This window comes from Thamnophis elegans, chromosome 4, assembly GCF_009769535.1.
Source record: "Thamnophis elegans isolate rThaEle1 chromosome 4, rThaEle1.pri, whole genome shotgun sequence".
NCBI lineage: Eukaryota > Metazoa > Chordata > Lepidosauria > Squamata > Colubridae > Thamnophis > Thamnophis elegans.
The window spans coordinates 1,371,517-1,390,476 of NC_045544.1; the positions used below are offsets into that span (position 1 = coordinate 1,371,517).

Genomic DNA, 18,960 nt, shown 5'->3' on the forward strand with positions numbered 1-18,960 from the left:
TACAGCGATTGTCAGAAATACATGCCAGTTACCAAGCGTCCAAATTTTGATCATGTGATTCTGGGGATGCTGCAATAGAAAATGGTCATAAATCAGTATTTTTAGTGCTGTTGTAACTTTGAATAGTCAGTAAATGAAAGGTAAGCCAAGGACTCGCTATGCAGAAAAAGATGAGGACATGTTCTTTCTCATTGCTTTGAAATAATGACAAAGAGGGCAAGTTTCATGTGAGCATTAGAAAAACTTTTTCAATTTCTGCTGAGCAGTTTGATGTTGGAAACCATTGCCCAGAGAGTTTGTAGCGGGATAGTGTGATGCTTTATAAAATTAGGTAAGTGTTTCTCACTTGACATAGCAGATAAACCCTGAAAAAGATTGCATCTGGAGCTCTGGAAACGGTAGCTGTGGGACAGATACGTTCAAATGACTTCATTTTACCAGTCAAGAAGAATAATCCGAATTAGCTGGGTCAGAGCATGGCAAAACTCTCCCCCCCTCTCCTTTTGTTCTGTCCAGGATATGTTGAAGAACACGACCAAAGGCCACCCAGACAGGCTGCCTCTACAGATGGCCCTCACGGAACTTGAAACGCTGGCGGAGAAACTAAACGAACGGAAAAGGGATGCAGATCAGCGCTGTGAAATAAAACAGATAGCCAAAGCCATGAATGAGCGTTATCTGAACAAGGTTTGTGACTCATGCTGGGGTTGAAAATCCATTCCCTTCCAGTCGGTAAACGAAGCAATCAGAGAAAGGGGCCAAGCGCACCTTTGGGCTCAAATGTCTGTGCAAGCATCCTGGTCTTTAATGTCTTGTGAATGGCCAATAGGATCAAGGGAATCCTTTTCTCTGGTGCAGATATGGGGACAGAGGAGGTGTTAGTCCTAGGTCCCACTGAATGACTGTGTATATAATTGAAACACCTGGAGCAAGGCAACTCTCTCAGTTCTGATGGATTCTAAAATGTTTAAAGGAAAGGTTCCCCTCGCATACTATATGTGCTAGTCGTTGCCGAAGAGCCAGCACTGTCCGAAGACATTTCCATGGTCATGTGGCCGGCATGACTAAACGCCAAAGGTGCACAGAATGCTGTTACTTTCCCACCAAAGCTGGTTCCTATTTTTCTACTTGCATTTTTACATGCTTTTGACCTGCTAGGTTGGCAGGAGCTGGGACAAGTAATGGGAGCTCACTATGTTATGCGGCGCTAGGGATTCGAACCGCCAAACTGCCGACCGTTCTGATCGACAAGCTCAGCGTCTTAACCACTGAGCCTCTCCTCTAAAATGTTTAGGCTTTCTTAAATAAATATTCCCAATATGTGTTTTATACAAATACATCACATTTGTTTCATGGACATCAGTTGCTGCTATGTTGATAGTACTGAATTTGGTTTTCTATCCCAAGTGGGAAAAAGAAAAAAAAAAGCCAAAATAGGAACATGGGATGAAGGTGCAAGAGTGGCTTTACTCAGTTGATAAGTGTGCAAGGCTCTGAGCATCCTCCTTGCACCGTCTCCATTGACATTCTGAAGACTAACCATTTATTAACTCACGTTTTCTTGAATCATAACCAATTTATTGAATGAAGAGAGTAATCTCTATGCCAGTTTTTCCCCATCAGAAGTCATCCCATTATTCCTGATTGACCAATTACAATTATTTTGGGGCAACAAACAGTTCTAGTCTGTTTGGTGTTTGACCCTCCTCAGTTCTTCATGGGAGGTTTAAGAGCCATGGTGGATCAGTGGTTCAAGTGCAGCATTGCAGCAAACTCTGCCTACTGCCAGGAGTTTGATCCTGACCTGCTCAAGGTTGACTCCTTCCGAGGTCAATAATGCTGGCTCTATAAACCGCTTAGAGAGCTGTAAAGAATTAGGAGGCAGCATATAAGTGCTATTGCTATTAATCAGCGCCCCCATTCTTATATGAACTTGCCCATGTAGCGCAAAGTGCTTTTATAATGCGTGTTATATATGTAGTTGAGAAACTTTAATTCTTTCTTTATTGCTATGGGTCATGATGAAAGTTTTCTTCTTGATTTTATCTTCTCAAATAAGGAACCATTGATTACATACAATGTTGCCTGATTTTTGCCTGGTGGCAATTAAAATTTACATACAAATAATTAATGGTACAGGGTATGGGTAAACCTACTGAGAATTCGTCTTTTTAAAAAAATAGTCATCTGTTTGGAACCCGCCCCCCTTTTAGTCTGCAGTCCTACTCTTAACATTAAGAATTTATCTAGACAGATTTCACAGTTTTAATATTGTAGTATGATATTAACAATCAGGCTTTTACTTAACTTTTAAGTCTTATAAGTGCCAGAGTTATTATTGAAATGGGTGGATATTTTTTTTCCTTGATTGTATTTTATGTTAATCCCTTGATTGTATTTTATGTTAATGAAACGAAGGATTGATTGATTGATTGATACCTGATTATCATGATGCTATAGATACAAAATTGTAAAGGAAGAATTTTATTTCATAACAAAATTAACAGAATTCTGTGAACTCATCAAACTGGTTCATATATTTTTAAAGCAGAATATGTTCAGGTGTAAGAAAATACTATGTTATGAAACCTTTTCGTATTATTCAGTTACTCAGCTGTGGCAACCGGTACCTGATCCGAAGTGATGATATGCTCGAAACGGTTTATACGGACAAAGGGGAGATCATGAAAACCAAGGAACGGCGCCTCTTTATGTTAAATGATGTTCTCATGTGTGCCACTGTGCATATTCGGTAAGATTCTAGCCGCACACTATAAAATAATTGCTAAAGCATAAGAGATAAGACACATGAACTAGGAAAGTGTGTTTGTGTGTGTGTTCAGAGTCCATTTTAAGTGGTTTTCAGTTGCATGTATACAATGGGTTATAATTCAGGGTTCTTACTTAGTGGCAGATCACATTTCATTATACTGTACACAAAAAATCCCACGTTCATCTCTGTGGCTTTGGGCAAAGGTGGTTAGGGTGCAGCACTGCAGGCCACTTCAGCTGACTGTTATCTGCAGTTCGGCGGTTCAAATCTCACCGGCTCAAGGTTGACTCAGCCTTCCATCCTTCCGAGGACCCAGACTGTGGGGGCAATATGCTGACTCTGTAAACTGCTTAGAGAGGGCTGAAAGCCCTATGAAGCGGTATATAAGTCTAACTGCTATTGCTATTTTAATTTTATTGAAGAAAATTGATATGGTTGTCCAACATATTGTCAGTGACACCAGGTGGCTCACAAACATAAAAACCTAATGTGAAAGAATAAAAAGCAATAAAATCCACTCCCTTGTCAACAACACTTAAATAAGTCGCTTGATGGGCTCCATCCGATCTGGGTTCCCTGGGCAAAACCAGGTCTTTAGGACCTCGTGAAAGAGTGTCAAAGTGTGGGGGCAGACTTATTTCTGCAGGGATTATGTTCCACAGGGAGGGGGCCACCCCAGAGAAGGCCCTTCTTCTTGGTCCCAGTAGATGTACCTCCTTAGGAGAGACGACCCACCACATTCCTTGCGTCCCTTCTCTGGTAGGTTGGGTAGCTGTAACCAGGAGAAGACGGTTGTTGTTACCATTATTGTTTTATTCATCACACTATTAGTTAAAGTAGCATTTATTAAACTTCATATAATACATGCTTGGGAGTTGATGAACAGTCTAAAACTTTATGAAGGGATGGCTGAACTGAAGAGTGTGGAGGCCCCTTATCCGAGGTGGCGCAGTGGTTAGGGTGCAGTACTGCAGGCCACTTCAGCTGACTGCTGTCTGCAGTTCGGCAGTTCAAATCTCACCGGCTCAAGGTTGACTCAGCCTTCCATCCTTCCGAGGTGGGTGAAATGAGGACCCGGATTGTTGTTGGGGGCAATATGCTGACTCTGTAAAGTGCTTAGAGAGGGCTGAAAGCCCTATGAAGCGGTATATAAGTCTAACTGCTATTGCTATTGCTATTTATGCCAATTATAAGAAAAGCACAAGTGTAAAAATCCACCGTTTTGGTTGAAACCGTCAGATATAATGCATGTAAATAGAGGGCTGCTGTTTCTCATTTTTGCTCTGGGAACCAATGCCTGAATGAAATATCTCTCTGATAAAATTATCACCTCCTCTAATACCACCGACCCTCCGTATCCACTGGGGTAGGCTTGAAAGAGCTCTCCCTGCGGACGGGATCTTAGAACAGTCCTACGGATCTGCTGCATTTTGCATCCCTCCTGGGAAACGCCTCGCTCTACATTTCATAGTCTCATGTAATTATGTGGGTGGGATGTATCTGCAATTGTAGGCTACACCGAAGCTCTTTTCCAGCAGCATTCCTATGGCAACTGAATATGTACTCTGGCTCCCCTGTCTTCAAGTACACAGGCCTCGTCGCCAGGGTAAAAATTCCTCTGGAATAGTTTGTCTGTTTTTCAGCATCCATTGCAGCCCTGGATTCTTTATGTCCAATGTTAGATTAGACATTTGGGGGTTTTCTTGTGCACACAACTTTTTGTGTGCAACAGCCATGTTGCTCAGTGGTTAAAATGCAGTGTTGCAAGCTTAACTCTGCATTCTCTGGCTCGAGGTTGACTCAGCCTCCCATCCTTCCAAGGTGGGTAAAATGAGGGCCCAGATTGTTGGGGGCAAGAGGCCGATGCCGCAAACCGCTTAGAGGGGGCTGTAAAGCACCGTGAAGTGGTATATAAGTCTTAAGTGCTATTTTTATTTTTATTTTTCCCCCCATTGTTAGTGTTGGATGTTTGTTTTTCTGTTTTGTATTTTATTCTTGTTGATAAATGAAAATAAATATGTTTTTTTAAAAAATCTGTTACAATAAACATAATGAGTCATTATTAGTCATATTATTAATTATCATCAGGAGTCCAGTTCTCCTTTTGCTGTTTCCCTCTCTCGGATTTTTGGAAGACTTCTCTGCTTCTGTTTTTCACCCACTCAATTAACACTCTCCTCTCACTTCCTTGCCTGCTTTGGGTGATCTGGGAATATTGCACACACACATATATTGATGTTTTTATGCTTTGCGTAGCCCATCTGTGTTCAAGATCAATGTGTTTCCTCCAAATGCAGAGTGTCCTGTGGAACAATGGGAACTAAATGTGGCCTTTTCCTTTTTGATGGTAACATTTTGTACTTCGTTTTAGAAAGAAACCCCCAATTTTTTTTCCCTGGAAATTTGCGCTCATTAACAAAAAAAAGTAACGTAGTAGAACATTTGCAGGAAGTTTACTTTGGTTTCAAAAATGAGAAAAATCTTCATCTGCAAATTTACCCTTGTGGTTTTTGTTAATGCCAAGAAACAAAATAAGATCGCAGCATCTCTTAAATCCAATCTTGCTCAGTGGGGCTTTTTCTTTTGGAAGTTCTTGTAGAAATAGAGCCAAAAGTTATACACTTATGGGGGAGATTTGAGTATGAAAAGATTTCTTTAAAAGTCTGAAAATATAAGGGGGAAAAAATGACCTCTTGTCATCAATTTTTCAGCTCTTCCCATGAAAACAGTGGTGTGGTGAGTGGCCAGAGGTACTTATTGAAATGGAGTGTGCCACTTGGGCATGTCGACGTCATAGAATATGGAAGTAATGAGGGCCAAGGGGAGAACTGCAGATTCCCTTTGCAGTCATCTTCTGAGGTCATGGTTACCAACGCAAAGCCAAGTAAGTCCCAGACGGTTATTATTTGTGAATGCCTCATGTTCCCCCGAAAATAAGACAGGGTCTTATTTTCGTTTGACCCCCCCTGAAATAAGCGTGACCCGTCAAAACCGCGCTCGACTAAACCGCGCCCGATTAAACCGTGTCGCTGACATCATCAACAGGGCGACAACAGCCAGCGTGGAGAAAGAAAGGCGCTTTAAATAGCGCTTTGAAAGCAAGCCGATTCAACTTAAGGTAAGGGTTAGCTTTAGAGTTAGCTTTAGGGTTAGGTTTAGGGTTAGGTTTAGGGTTAGGTTAAGGGTTAGGATTAGGTTAAGGGTTAGGTGTAGGGTTAGGTTTAGGTTTAGGATTAGGTTTAGGGGGGTTAGGTTTAGGTTTAGGGGTTAATTTTAGGTTTAGGGTTTACAGCGTGCTTCTGTCTCCGCGCTGTTGTCGCCCTGTTGATGACGTCAGCGACGCGGTTTAGTCGGGCGCGGTTTAGTCGAGCGCAGTTTTGTGGGTGAACCGAAATAAGTGCTTGGCCTTATTTTCAGGGAGGTCTTATTATTTTTGAGGTGCAGGAGGCGGTGAGCGTGGGCACCTTATGGCTGCTGCTGTGTTGCGATATTTTGGGGGGAGGGCTTATTTCCAGGGGAGAGCTTATTTCAGCGCATGCGCTCAAAAGCCCAATTGGGCTTATTATCCAGGGAGGTCTTATTTTCAGGGAAAGAGGGTACTTCTTTACTCTGCATGGGCTTGAAATGCTTACAAAGATCTTTACATTAGGTTTTTCTTTAAAAAATGTTAATATAGGTAGTCCTCACCTTACAACAGGTCATTTGGTGATGGTTCAAAGTAAACAGTGGCACTGAAAAAAGTAACCGATGACCATTTTTTACACGGCCATTGCGTCATCCCCGTGGTCACCTGATCAAGACTCAGGCCACTGACTCACAGTTATGACTCTTGTAATGTCCCGGGGTCATGTGACCCACCTTTTGCAACCTTCTGGCAAGCGACGTCAATGGGGAAGCCAGATTCACTTAACAACCATGTTAACTGCAGTGATTCAGTGATTTGGCAAGAAAGGCGATAAAATGGGGCGAGATTCACTTAACAAATGTCTCACTTAGCAACAAAAACTTGGGGCTCAATTCTGGCCGTACATCGAGGACTACTTGTATTCAGAAGGCATCTGGAGGATTTGTTATATGAGACTGACATGCGTGTATTTTGTATCAGTACGGGTAGTCCTCAACTTATGACTACAATCGAGTCCAAAATTTCTGGGACACTTAAGTGAGTTTTGTCCCATTTTATGACCTTTCTTGCCAGGGTCGTTAAGTGAGTCACTGCGGTTGTATGTTTGATAAGTGAATCTGGCTTCCCCATTCATTTTCCTTGTCAGAAGCTTACAATAGATCGGTGTTTCTCAACCTTGGTGACTTTAAGTCCTGTGGACTTCAGCTCCCAGAATCCCCCAGCCAGCGCAGCTGCGCTGGCTGGGGGATTCTGGGAGTTGAAGTCCACAGGACTTAAAGTCGCCAAGGTTGAGAAACACTGCAATAGATGATCATATGAGACACTGCAACCATCCTAAGTACATGCCAGTTGCCAAGCATCTGGATTCTGATCACACGTTGCAATGGTCATAGTTGTGAAAAACAGTCACAAGTCATTTTTTTTCAGCACTGTTGTTACTTCAAACAGTCACTAAACAAATGATTGTAAGTTGAGGACTACCTATAGTACATATTGTGCTGGGCATCTGGTTTAGTGATTTTCCTTTTTGTGTTTGAGTTTCACTCACTCACACAAGAAGCTTACAACTAGAGTGGGTCCCTTAAGCTTCTGCTTTCAGTAGCCGTTGTATATTAATCAGGATTATCCAGTGGAATTTGGAGAATTTCCCATATTGAAATGGATCCACTTAATCTGCATCCTTCGTGTCTCCAAACCAGTGGTGGGTTCCCGATCCCCTTACAACCGGTACGGTTGGAACGGGCCCAGCGGCGTCCACATGGATGTGCACACACACACGCAGCGCACGCATGCGTCTTACTGCCTCCCTGAGCCTCTCCGATGCTCCAGCTGCTCAGTGGAGCATCGCGCAGGCGCTGTACATGCCGCGCGCATGTGTGGAAGCACCCAAGTCTTAAAAGACCGGTAAGGAGCTCAGGCAGGCGGGTGGGCCCTCTGGAGCACCGTACCGGAACGGTATCTGGTCAGGCTCCGGTACATACCGGAGCGTACCGCCTGCAATCCACCACTGCTCCAAACTTATGAAACAGTTTCCAATTTTTTATTTTTATTTTTTAAACATTAAATCTATAAAGGACAGGTAGGGGAAGATCTTCTGGTACTTCGTTTCCCACAATAAAAAGAAAACTCTACTTTTTTTGGTTTTACTGTATCGTGGCACGACAAAACCGCGGTCCACTAAAGCGCGCCCGATTAAAGCGCGTCGCTGACGTCATCAGCAGCGCGACAATAGCGACCGCGGAGAAAAAGGGCGCTTTAAAAAGCGCTTTGAAAGCAAGCCAATTCACGTTAAGGTTAGGGTTAGGGTTAGGTTTAGGGTTAGGTTAAGGGTTAGCGTTAGGTTTAGCGTTAGGTTAAGGGTTAGGTTTAGGGTTAGGTTAAGGGTTAGGTTTAGGGTTAGGTTTAGGGTTAGGTTTCGGGCGGTTAGGTTTAGGTTTAGGGGTTAATTTTAACTTTAGCGCTCACAGCGTGCTTTTTTCGTCGCGCTGTGATGACATCAGGTACGCGGTTTCGTCGAGCGCGCTTTAGTCTCCCGCGGTTTTGTGGTGGAACCTTACTGTATAGCTGAAGGATGATCCTTCTTGATCCTTGTTAGAAAGCTGCCAGAATCAAAAAACCAACAATGCAAGAAGCTTGTTTAGTCTGGGTTGATTTTTGGTGAAGGGTTAGTGGAAAAGATATTCGTTGAATTGTTAAGCTTAATTTGGTACTTACATTAATGTTTCAGCAGGTGGCAGCACTTGGGTTTTTTACCTAGTTTATACTCCGAAGCGAATCAGGATTGCTGCCAGTTAGTATTTAGATGGGAAATTTCCAGGATTGTAAATTACACTAAAAAACAAACAATCTCAGAAGAAGCCAGTAGCTAACCATTTCCGTAGTGCTGGCAAGAAAACTACATGCCTGTAGTATCTTTCAACAGTGGATCTCAAGTTGAAGGAGAAATTTCTTTTTGCATTGCATACAGTGGTACTCTTGAAGTAGCGTAAATAATATAAAAAACATGCAAAGTTTTTTTTTTTAAGAAACAACCCCCCCCCCTTTAGAAACCATATAGTCCTGTCTGTCTTTTCCAATTCAGTCCAGAATTGAGCACAGCTCCTGTTCTGCATTGTTTATTCCAGATTTTCCATCCTGGTGGTCTTTGGATACTAAGATTAGTAAAATTCCCAGCTATTGTAACCAAATTGGCTAAGAATGGTTAAATTGTACTACTACTAATTCAGCTAGAAGGCACTATTTTCTATAAACTTATTGATCACATTCTTGTTCATTATCTCTCCTTTGTGTAGCCTTTTTGGGGTTTTATTTCATAGTGGTGACAATAATAGGTGCTTTTTAGACTCAAAATGGAATCACGGAGGAGAGAAAGAGAAAAGCATGCACTGTTAAATAAAGACAAGCTAAAGATAAAAAAAAAAATCTTGTCTGATCAATATCCAAATTAAACACTGTGGTCAGGGCACATTGTACAATTTAGCTATTGTTGAAATTATGCAACTGTGTGGGTTGCAGTTTTATACCATACTATGTGACATTACGACGAAGGGAAAGATACCAAAGCTGCCTTAACCACCAATACAATTTGCTAACAACTTTATGATGCTATTTGGACTACCTTAGAAGCGTGACCCGTCAAAACCGCGGTCGACTAAAGCGCGCCCGACGAAAGCGCGTACGTGACGTCATCAGCAGCGAGACAAATAAAATTAAAAATAAATTAAAATAAAATTAAAATAAAATTAAAGCAAGCCAATTCACATAAAGGTAAGGGTTAGGGTTAGGATTAGGTTAAGGGTTAGGGTTAGGATTAGGTTAAGGGTTAGGGTTAGGATTAGGGTTACGTTAAGCGTTAGGGTTAGGTTTAGGGTTAGGTTAAGGGTTAGCGTTAGGTTTAGCGTTAGGTTAAGGGTTAGGTTAAGGGTTAGGCTTAGGGTTAGGTTTAGGGTTAGGTTTGGGGGGGTTAGGGTAAGGTTTTCACTTTAATTTTAAATTTACCGCTCACAGCGCGATGTTTTCGTCGCGCTGTGATGACGTCATGTACGCGCTTTCGTCGAGTGTGCTTTAGTCTACCGCGGTTTTGTGGTGGAACGCCTTAGAAGTGTGCTTCTCTGCAAAGCCATTTGAAGAAGGAATGCTAACTTCTTCTTTAGAACCTGTCAAGGTGAAATGTTGGAGCAATTTTTTCTCAAACTTTAACATCGGTGGACTTTAGCTCACAGAATGACCCAAGCAGGGTCATTGCTTCCCCTTGACCTGTCTTACCAGTGAAATCTTGTAAAGGGGGAAAAAAAACTCATTTCAAAAAGCAGAAGAGGAAATTCTAGGTGCTGAAACAACAGCAAGTTCACCACACAGGAAGCAACTGGCACGGAACTCACGTGACTCAGAAATTCTGACTTGCGACAATAACAGTCGGAAGAAATCCCATCAACACTTCGATACTTGAATGAGCGTTCGGTGTTAAGTGCACACAGTAGCTGGGTTTACACATTGCACTAAGCCTAAGATATGGCTTGTTTGTAAATGGTGGGTTCTAGCCAGGGATGAAATTCAGCAGATTCTGAGAGGTTCTGGAGAACCGGTAGCGGAAATTTTGAGCTGTTCGGAGAACTGGCAAATACCACCTTCGACTGGCCTCAGAGTTGGGTGGGAATGGGGATTTTGCAGCATCCTTCCCCTGCCACGCCCACCAAGCCACCCCCACAGGACTGGTAGTAAAAAATAATAATGAATTTCACCACTGGTTCTAGCTTATTGCATTGAGTTGAAGCCAATTTTGATCCATGCTCATTGTTAAGCAAATAGCTTTCTGTGAGGTATGAACCAAACCAGAAAGTATTTAGCTTTTTTATATGCCATTTGCAAACTCTTGGAGAAAAGGCAGCTAGCTGCTCTGTTCTTATTTTAAAGAGATGGTTAGATTTTCTAAGAAATGTGAAGGGTTGGGCATTTAATTTATTGTTGTGAAGTAAGAAAAAAGTATGTGCAATGCTATGTGCCTTTCACAACAGATGTTAAATTCCATGGTGCCTTCACAGCTCCAAGGCTGGTTAGGCTTCCTTTAACTGATCCTTCCACCCACCTGTATTTCATATCATTACTTCCCCCCTTGAGACTCGTGCTGTTGCTGTGCAACTTGTGAAAACTTAGCAAGCTTTTGTCATTGTTAAAGAGCCCATAGATAGTGTACACTTAGAAGCAGGAGGATGAGCTTTAAGAGCAACAGAAGGTCCCACATTATTATTCTCACCATCTATAATGTGGGTGGTAAGTACACTGACATGGGTCTCCCCCTCCCCCCTGAAGAAGCGAATGCTGGCTGGGGAATTCTGGGAGTTGAAGTCCAGATATCTTCAAGTTGCCAAGGTTGAGAAACACTGCCCTACGCTGACTCTTCAGAAAATAGATTTAGATTAGGTATTACGGGGAAAAAAAGAAATTACTGACAGGATAAGCTCTCAAGCAGTGGAACAAGTTTCCTTATGAAATGGTCTCTTTCCCCTCAGTGTAGATCTTCAAACAGAGGCTGTGTAGTCGTCGGATGTGCTTCAATAGATTTCCCCTTAAGCAAAGGGTCAGGCTAGGTGACCTCTGAGGCACCCGTCCACTCCATGGTTCTATGTACCGTTTTAACAGCACTAGATCCACTTACTTTTCAGAAAACTGATTTGGATTCACTTTGCCAATTTTGGAGATTGCATGAGTTTTTACATAATAGATTAATTAAGAAGATTAGTTAAAGATTATGCTTTTATATCTATTAGAACAATGTTTAATTCCCCCCAAATCACCGTATTTACCGCTATAAAATTAAACATGATTTGATCAAATTTCAGGGTCACTTTAATTCCCATCTTCCTCATTTGTGAGCTTGTTTAATACATAATCATGTTTCATTCTAACTGAGAATGCAGGTTTTTTTTTTTTTTGTGATTCTGCTCTATAAATGTAATTGGATTTATCGGGGCAAGCAAGCATCAGAATCGCCTCTGTTATTCAGGTTGTTCAATTACTCGGCATGACAACCGGGAGTGGGTGGCAATTTCGGAGGTAACCAAGGAGAAGCACAGGGCCAATGGCAACTATTGTTAAGTGTGTAAAGAGCTTATGTAACACTAACACACACACACACACAGGCACACGATGCAGGAGGTTTATAGAGCAAGAAAATCTAAAAGCACGTAGTTCCTTGATCCCCAACTTTAATATTAATGAGGGACATTTCATGTCAGTCTGTCGGAGATCAACATCTAAATCATTAGTGAAAGCTTTCCTTTATTTGAACTCTGTTTCTGTAGGATGCTTCGTTCGGTTTCTTTTTTTTGGTAATAAAAACCTTGCTTCTGAATGTTTGATAAGGTGAAAAAAATAAACCTTACGTTGCTATGTAACTCTGCGCTTGCATTATAGCAATAGCAGTTAGACTTATATACCGCTTCATAGGGCTTTCAGCCCTCTCTAAGCGGTTTACAGAGTCAGCATATCGCCCCCACAGTCTGGGTCCTCATTTCACCCACCTCGGAAGGATGGAAGGCTGAGTCAACCTTGAGCCGGTGAGATTTGAACCGCCGAACTGCAGATAACAGTCAGCTGAAGTGGCCTGCAGTACTGCACCCTAACCGCTGCGCCACCTCTACCTCTCATTATAGGTAGATCACATCTACACAATGGTTGGGTCACCAACAACCACAATTATTTTCACATTATTTAGATCACAGATAGTTTCTTATTAGGACAGGTTGCATTGCATTGTCAATCCCGTGTTGTTGACCTGTCTGTGTGAGCATGTATCCACCTGAATATGTTCAAGGTGGTTCTCACACCAGGGGTGCCTATTTTCACAGAGTGGAAACAGCTGGGTTGAAATATGGCTGGAAATGAGGAAATCCCAACCTGCCCGTTTCTACCGTTTTAATTGGCACAAAGTCATGAACAGAATATTGTTAGTATATAGGGCTTCCTACCAAGGAAAGCCTTATGGCAGTGGTTCCCAAACTTGGCAACTTTAAGACTTGTGGACTTCAACTCCCAGAATTCTCCAGCCAGCTCTGCTGGCTGGAGAATTCTGGGAGTTGAAGTCCACAAGTCTTAAAGTTGCCAGGTTTGGGAACCACTGAGTTAAAGGAAGCATAACCAGCCTTTCAACCAGAGTTGAAATCCACAAGTCTTAAAGTTGCCAAGTTTGGGAACCACTGCCTTATGGGATAGGATTTCTCAGGTACACAAAATCACACGGCAAAATGTTCCTAAGTTTATGCATATACACAAACATATACAGTAGAGGCTGCTTAATCATGTTGAACCAATCTATAATTAAGTTATAATCGATTCAGTGTTGAATCAATCTGTAATTAAACATGCAAGGGCCTAGACTGATTACATGCCATCAAGTTGTTCTCAATTCCTGTTCCATGATATATTCAATGCCTTGGAAAAAAATTTTTTTGGTATCCTTCTCCTCTCTGATCCTTTCCAATAACATCCTTGTAGACCAGGGCTTTTGATGTAAGAGGCAAATGAGTAAACATCACAAAAAATCTACTACAACATAGGGGTTTGATCAGAGTCATTGTAATTGGTGTGTACAGATTACTATTTCATATCAATTTGAATGTGATTGGTTATTTCTGAGCACAACCACATCCCTACGTATAAGGAATGTGCATACTTATGCAACCACATTATTTTATTGTTATTTCCCCCCCCCCCTACAAAATCTCAATTTGCTTTTCAATTGAATTGCATAGCTTAGACATTGTATTAAAAGGTGGAATTTTTTTTTTCTTTTATAAAGTTTTTTATTGAACACAAATTAAAACATTGGGTACAGCGTAACCATCCTGAAAACCAAAACATATTGTAACCAGGTGATATACTTTTTTATAATATATAATATATACCTGTGGGCATGTGTTGTTTAAGTAACAAAATAAAAAAAAATTTTTTTTTTAATTAGAAAAAAAAGATTTATAGAAGGGAGATTAGAATTATGCATGAAACTGTAACAGTGAAAATGTCTATACGATTAAAAACAAAACAATATGGATGGAAATAGGATATTTTTATGTTTGCAAATACTGAATAGACCAAATGTAAATAAATGTGATGGTCATAATGTATAACTTTATATCTTAGTATAGATATTGTATAGTATAGATATATCCTTAGTAAGACATTGTCAGGAATTTTTTTTTGAAGTGGTTTATCTCGGTCTGACTTTTTTTGTGTGTGTTTTGCATCTCAAAAACCTGGTGTTTTAAAAGGGGTGTATAGACTTTTTATATCCACTTTACGTACTATTTCTGCAACTTTCAGGCCTGGGGCTGTTGACCTCACGAAGGAGGTCCGCCCCCCACTTAGATTGAGCGTATGGTGCGTTGCTTTTAAATTTGTTTTCCTCTCTTCCTATTTTTAACTTTTTATCTTTTAGTCTCGTTTCTGTAAGCCGCCCGGAGTCCTACAAGATTGGGCGGCATATAAATTTATTAAATTACAATTTATTACAATTAACTTTCGTTGCAATATCAAATGACTGTCTTGCTTTATTCAGACCTTTAACGGCATATTTTTGTCTTTCAGATAAGCTTTATATGGGGCCAGGGCAACTGTACAATGATCTGCAGAACCTCTTACATGACTTGAATGTCGTTGGCCAAATCAGTCAACTAATATGCAGCCTGAAGGGAAACTACCAGGTAACAAGTGATGGAGGTAGAATTAAGTTTTCAGGTTAAGCAAACACCTGTATTCTTTTATGCGATGCTAATGCGATTATTGTTAAATGGTAAACTGTGGAGTTGTAAGTAGATTAGGGATGCCATGCTGAGTTTGTTGTACTTAACCTATTTGCATATGTGCAATCCAAGCATAGGATATTCAATAAGGTATTTTTACTCAGTGATGTTAATAAAAATGTCATACGCTTGTGTCATGAGTTAATAGCAGTGCTTCTTTAGCATAGAGCAGTGTTTCTCAACCTTGGCAACTTGAAGATGTCCGGACTTCAACTCCCAGAATTCCCCAGCCAGCATTCCTTGAAAGGATCAAACCTTCATGATAAACTATCTTGCGATAGAATCCAGCTTAGCTGCACCCCCAATGTGTAGCCATCCCATGCCTTCCCCTTGGACAAAACCTGAAGAAGCACTACCATTACGACTTCATTTTAGTTGTATCAACCAACCACTGAATGCTTTATTTTAATTACGGTCTAATAGAAACAAACTACCATTCAACCATGGCTTTCAAAACTGGGTTATTAAAGCAACTGTAATTGATGTTGGCTATAGCTCAGATAACGAAGCCATAATTTTTGAACTTCTTACAAGATGAAGAAAATACAATTTGCAGGAAATGTAGACTCATCCTAGTGCTAAATCATAGCTTATCATAATAGTCAAAGGCAGTGTTTCTCAACCTTGGCAACTTGAAGATGTCCGGACTTCAACTCCCAGAATTCCCCAGCCAGCATTCGCTGGCTGGGGAATTCTGGGAATTGAAGTCCAGACATCTTCAAGTTGCCAAGGTTGAGAAACACTGGCATAGAGCATTATGCCACCAGGTCTGTTTAAGCATTCTTTAATCCTACTGACATGGTTTCCCCCCCCACCCCCCTCTTGTTTTAATCCATACTGTACAATATGCCTGTGTTCCTTTCAAGTAAAAATTACATAGAATGGCGGTAGATTTTGGTTGCAGGCCTTTTCATATTGCATCTGCAAAAGAAATTTTAGCTTAAATTCTGACGGTGTATCTTAAAATGGTTTGCAGTCCAGCTTCACGGGTTTTTGATACCACGGGAAAAAAATAAACTTAATGTAACGTTATATGAACGTTCAACATTTGTTCTTGTTGTCGTTGTTGTTCCACCAGAATTTAAATCAGTCGGTGGCTCATGATTGGACCTCGGGTTTACAGAGACTCATTTTGAAAAAAGAAGATGAAATTAGAGCCGCAGACCGCTGTCGGATTCAACTTCAGCTTCCAGGAAAACAGGACAAGTTAGTAGCAACCTTTGAACTGCAGAGGACACACATTTTCTGGAAAGCCCTTGAGGGGAAGTTGTCACGAAAGCCAACACAGTAAAATGTAGCTTCTGGGTAGGAGGAAGGAGGATCATGTTTAGTGTTGCAAAATAAGGATGATGGCCGTGTGCTGGGAAGCAGATCTTGATAGGATCTGTCTTTATGTGGGAGACATTTTTCTGGCAGCAATTTTCCAGCTCTCCATCGCTGCGTAACAAGCTCCAGGCAAACGGTACCTCATAATTTATACCATGTTCAAGATGTGAGTGGACTCATAACCACAGAAGTAGGAAGCGTTTTAGGTGTCCAGGGGAAATGGAAATATAAATCCAATGTTGCTAGCTTAACAGCTGCAGTGATCCACTTAACAAATATGGCAAGAAAGGTTTTTAAATGGGGCAAAACTTTTTAAACAAATGTCTCAGCAACAAAGGTTCTGAATTCAATTATGGTCCTAAATCGAGGACTACCTGTAGTTTTGAGCCAACAATCCTCCTCTTCTAGATATTTGATACAGTTTTTAAAAAGCAGAACTTCATAAGGAATCAAAACTTCCTTTCCTTGTATGAGAATGAACAGTTGGGCCGGCCTCAGCCTGACTGCTTATTATGTTCTTATTCTCTAACATATTTCAGAAGTTTTTAATATGCTGTATTGTTTGTTGTTTCCCCCTCCCTTTTGAATTGTGAGCCGCCCTGAGTCCCCTTAGGGAAAAGGGCGGCATACAAATAAAGGTTAAAGTAAAGTAAAGTAAAGAAGTTATAAGAAATCCTAATCTAGTGAATTTCTGTAACCCTGTTTCAGTAGGATAATACTTTAACAATTTCTCAGCTTTGATCTTGCTTTAAACCAGCAGGAAGCCACGGGTAAAATAAATAGTATCACAACTCTGACACAACTTGTATTTCTCAGTGCATGGAAACCACAATTGCCTGAAAGGCTATACGAGGTTATCAATATAGGACATTGATCATTTATGCTAGGAATGGAGTCTAATAATAATGGGATACAGTGATTATGAATGTCAGCCTCTTGTCCCAAACAGGAACCGTTCCCAACTCTGAGAGAATTGATAGGTCTTTTCTGAGAACAGGCGTTGAATAAAACCTATTTGCAAATTATGAAAGTGTTCCTCTCAATGTTGAAATAAAAACTAATGCTGTTCAATAGAAAGTGTAATAATTAGTTTGGTGCTAATGAATCTTTGTTTTCTGCCTGCCAAAAGAGTATATGGCATACTTTTATTTTATTGTGCGGCAGGAACAGGCGCTATGACTTATTTTCTTTAATTTTAATAGATCGGGACGGCCCACTTTCTTTACGGCTGTGTTCAATACATTTACACCTGCCATCAAACAGTCGTGGATCAGAAGTTTACAAATGGCTAAACTTGCTTTAGGTAAGGTTTTCTTTTGCTGTGCTTAAAAGTTACATAAATTAAACTGAAGGAGGGTTAATCTCACCGGCTCAAGGTCGACTCAGCCTTCCATCCTTCTGAGGTGGGTGAAATGAGGACCCGGACTGTGGGGGCAATATGCTGACTCAATTTGCTAAAAAAAATTGTAAACCGCTTAGAGAGGGATGAAAGCCCTATGAAGCGGTATATAAGTCTAATAAATAAGTAAATAAATAAATCTCTGTGTCTTCTGAATACTTGTGGCGAAGGGGAGGAAGACTGACAGAAAATGAGCTAATAAATGATTTATCCTAGATAGTGACCAGAGTTTGGCAAAACTTAGAAAACTCAAAGTCTAAGAAATCAATTGAAAGAAGGGAGATTTCAGTTCTATTTGCAGGGAATCTCCACGACTGGCTTCTGCAGCTAAGGACCAACCATTTCAGTACTGGAAAAGGGTCAGAAACACTGAAGAAATTAGTCCTCTAATCAAAATATGAAGCTAGATGTAGTCAGGCTTCTTTTGCTAATTTATATTACGCACTGATTTGAGCTTCTTTGTGTATCCTTTTGCTATTTTATTGTCTGCTGGGGTTCTTTTTGTTGGCAAAATTCTCTCTCCTCCCCCCTCTCCCCCTCGCTCTTGTTATTCTTTCAATGCAAAATCTATTCCCCAAATACTAATATATAGTAAACACTATATATTTTCATTATACTGATGCCTTTATTTTACTTTGGACGTAGCCTAATATTCTTTGCAGTTAAGAATGAAGGACAAAAACCACCATATCTCTCTCTATGTGCATGCGGACATTCCTTTACACTACTATTCAAAGTTAATATATTTTGGGAAGATCATTTTTAAATAGATATCTGCATGAGGGATTTTCTCTATAGAGATTATGTAAATATTTGTTATCTTTTAAAATGTTATCTTTTAAAACTTTTGAATGCATAAATGTTGCCTTCTAGAATAAGCAGCATAAGGCTTCAGAGTTTCTCTAGAACTTCCCATTATTAACCTTAATGCCTTTATATAAACACCTTTGTGAACCCTGAAAAGAAAACATTTGATTACTTGGTTATTCTACAGAAACGGTTACTAGAAAATATGTGTCCATTCATATTTAATTGATGACATCAATTAAGCCGAGGTGGCGCAGTGGTTAGGGTGCAGCACTGCAGGCCACTTCAGCTGACTGTTATCTGCAGTTCAGCGGTTCTAATCTCACCGGCTCAAGGTTGACTCAGCCTTCCATCCTTCCGAGGTGGGTGAAATGAGGACCCGGATTGTTGTTGGGGGCAATATGCTGACTCTGTAAGCCGCTTAGAGATGGATGAAAGCCCTATGAAGCGGTATATAAGTCTAACTGCTATTGCTGTTGCTATGACATAAAAACATAGCAATGACTTATTGGAAACAAAGACATTTCTTTTTTCCCTTTTGCCATTACAGCTGATGAAAATCTTCTGGGTTGGTTCTGTATAGATGATGATGGGAACCAGATTAAAAAAGAGAAGCATCCACTCCTTGTGAAACACATGCCTGTAATGATGGCCAAACAACAGGAATTTAAGGTAAATATCATTGATTTTGTTTGCTAACTAGCTAATGAACAGATTGAAACATGCATGGGCT

At 40.7% G+C, this 18,960-nt stretch overlaps 1 protein-coding gene across 1 annotated transcript in view; it reads left to right on the forward strand.

Annotated features, from left to right (window-relative positions):
• The window catches only part of ARHGEF10 (Rho guanine nucleotide exchange factor 10), a 112,301-nt gene that overhangs the window by 57,487 nt on the left and 35,854 nt on the right, over window positions 1-18,960 (forward strand). The window contains exons 16-22 of the mRNA XM_032217148.1: window positions 517-687; window positions 2,607-2,752; window positions 5,485-5,657; window positions 14,481-14,596; window positions 15,774-15,901; window positions 17,224-17,324; window positions 18,778-18,899. Of these exons, the coding sequence (XP_032073039.1) occupies window positions 517-687; window positions 2,607-2,752; window positions 5,485-5,657; window positions 14,481-14,596; window positions 15,774-15,901; window positions 17,224-17,324; window positions 18,778-18,899 (957 nt within the window). The remainder of the gene's footprint in view (window positions 1-516; window positions 688-2,606; window positions 2,753-5,484; window positions 5,658-14,480; window positions 14,597-15,773; window positions 15,902-17,223; window positions 17,325-18,777; window positions 18,900-18,960) is intronic.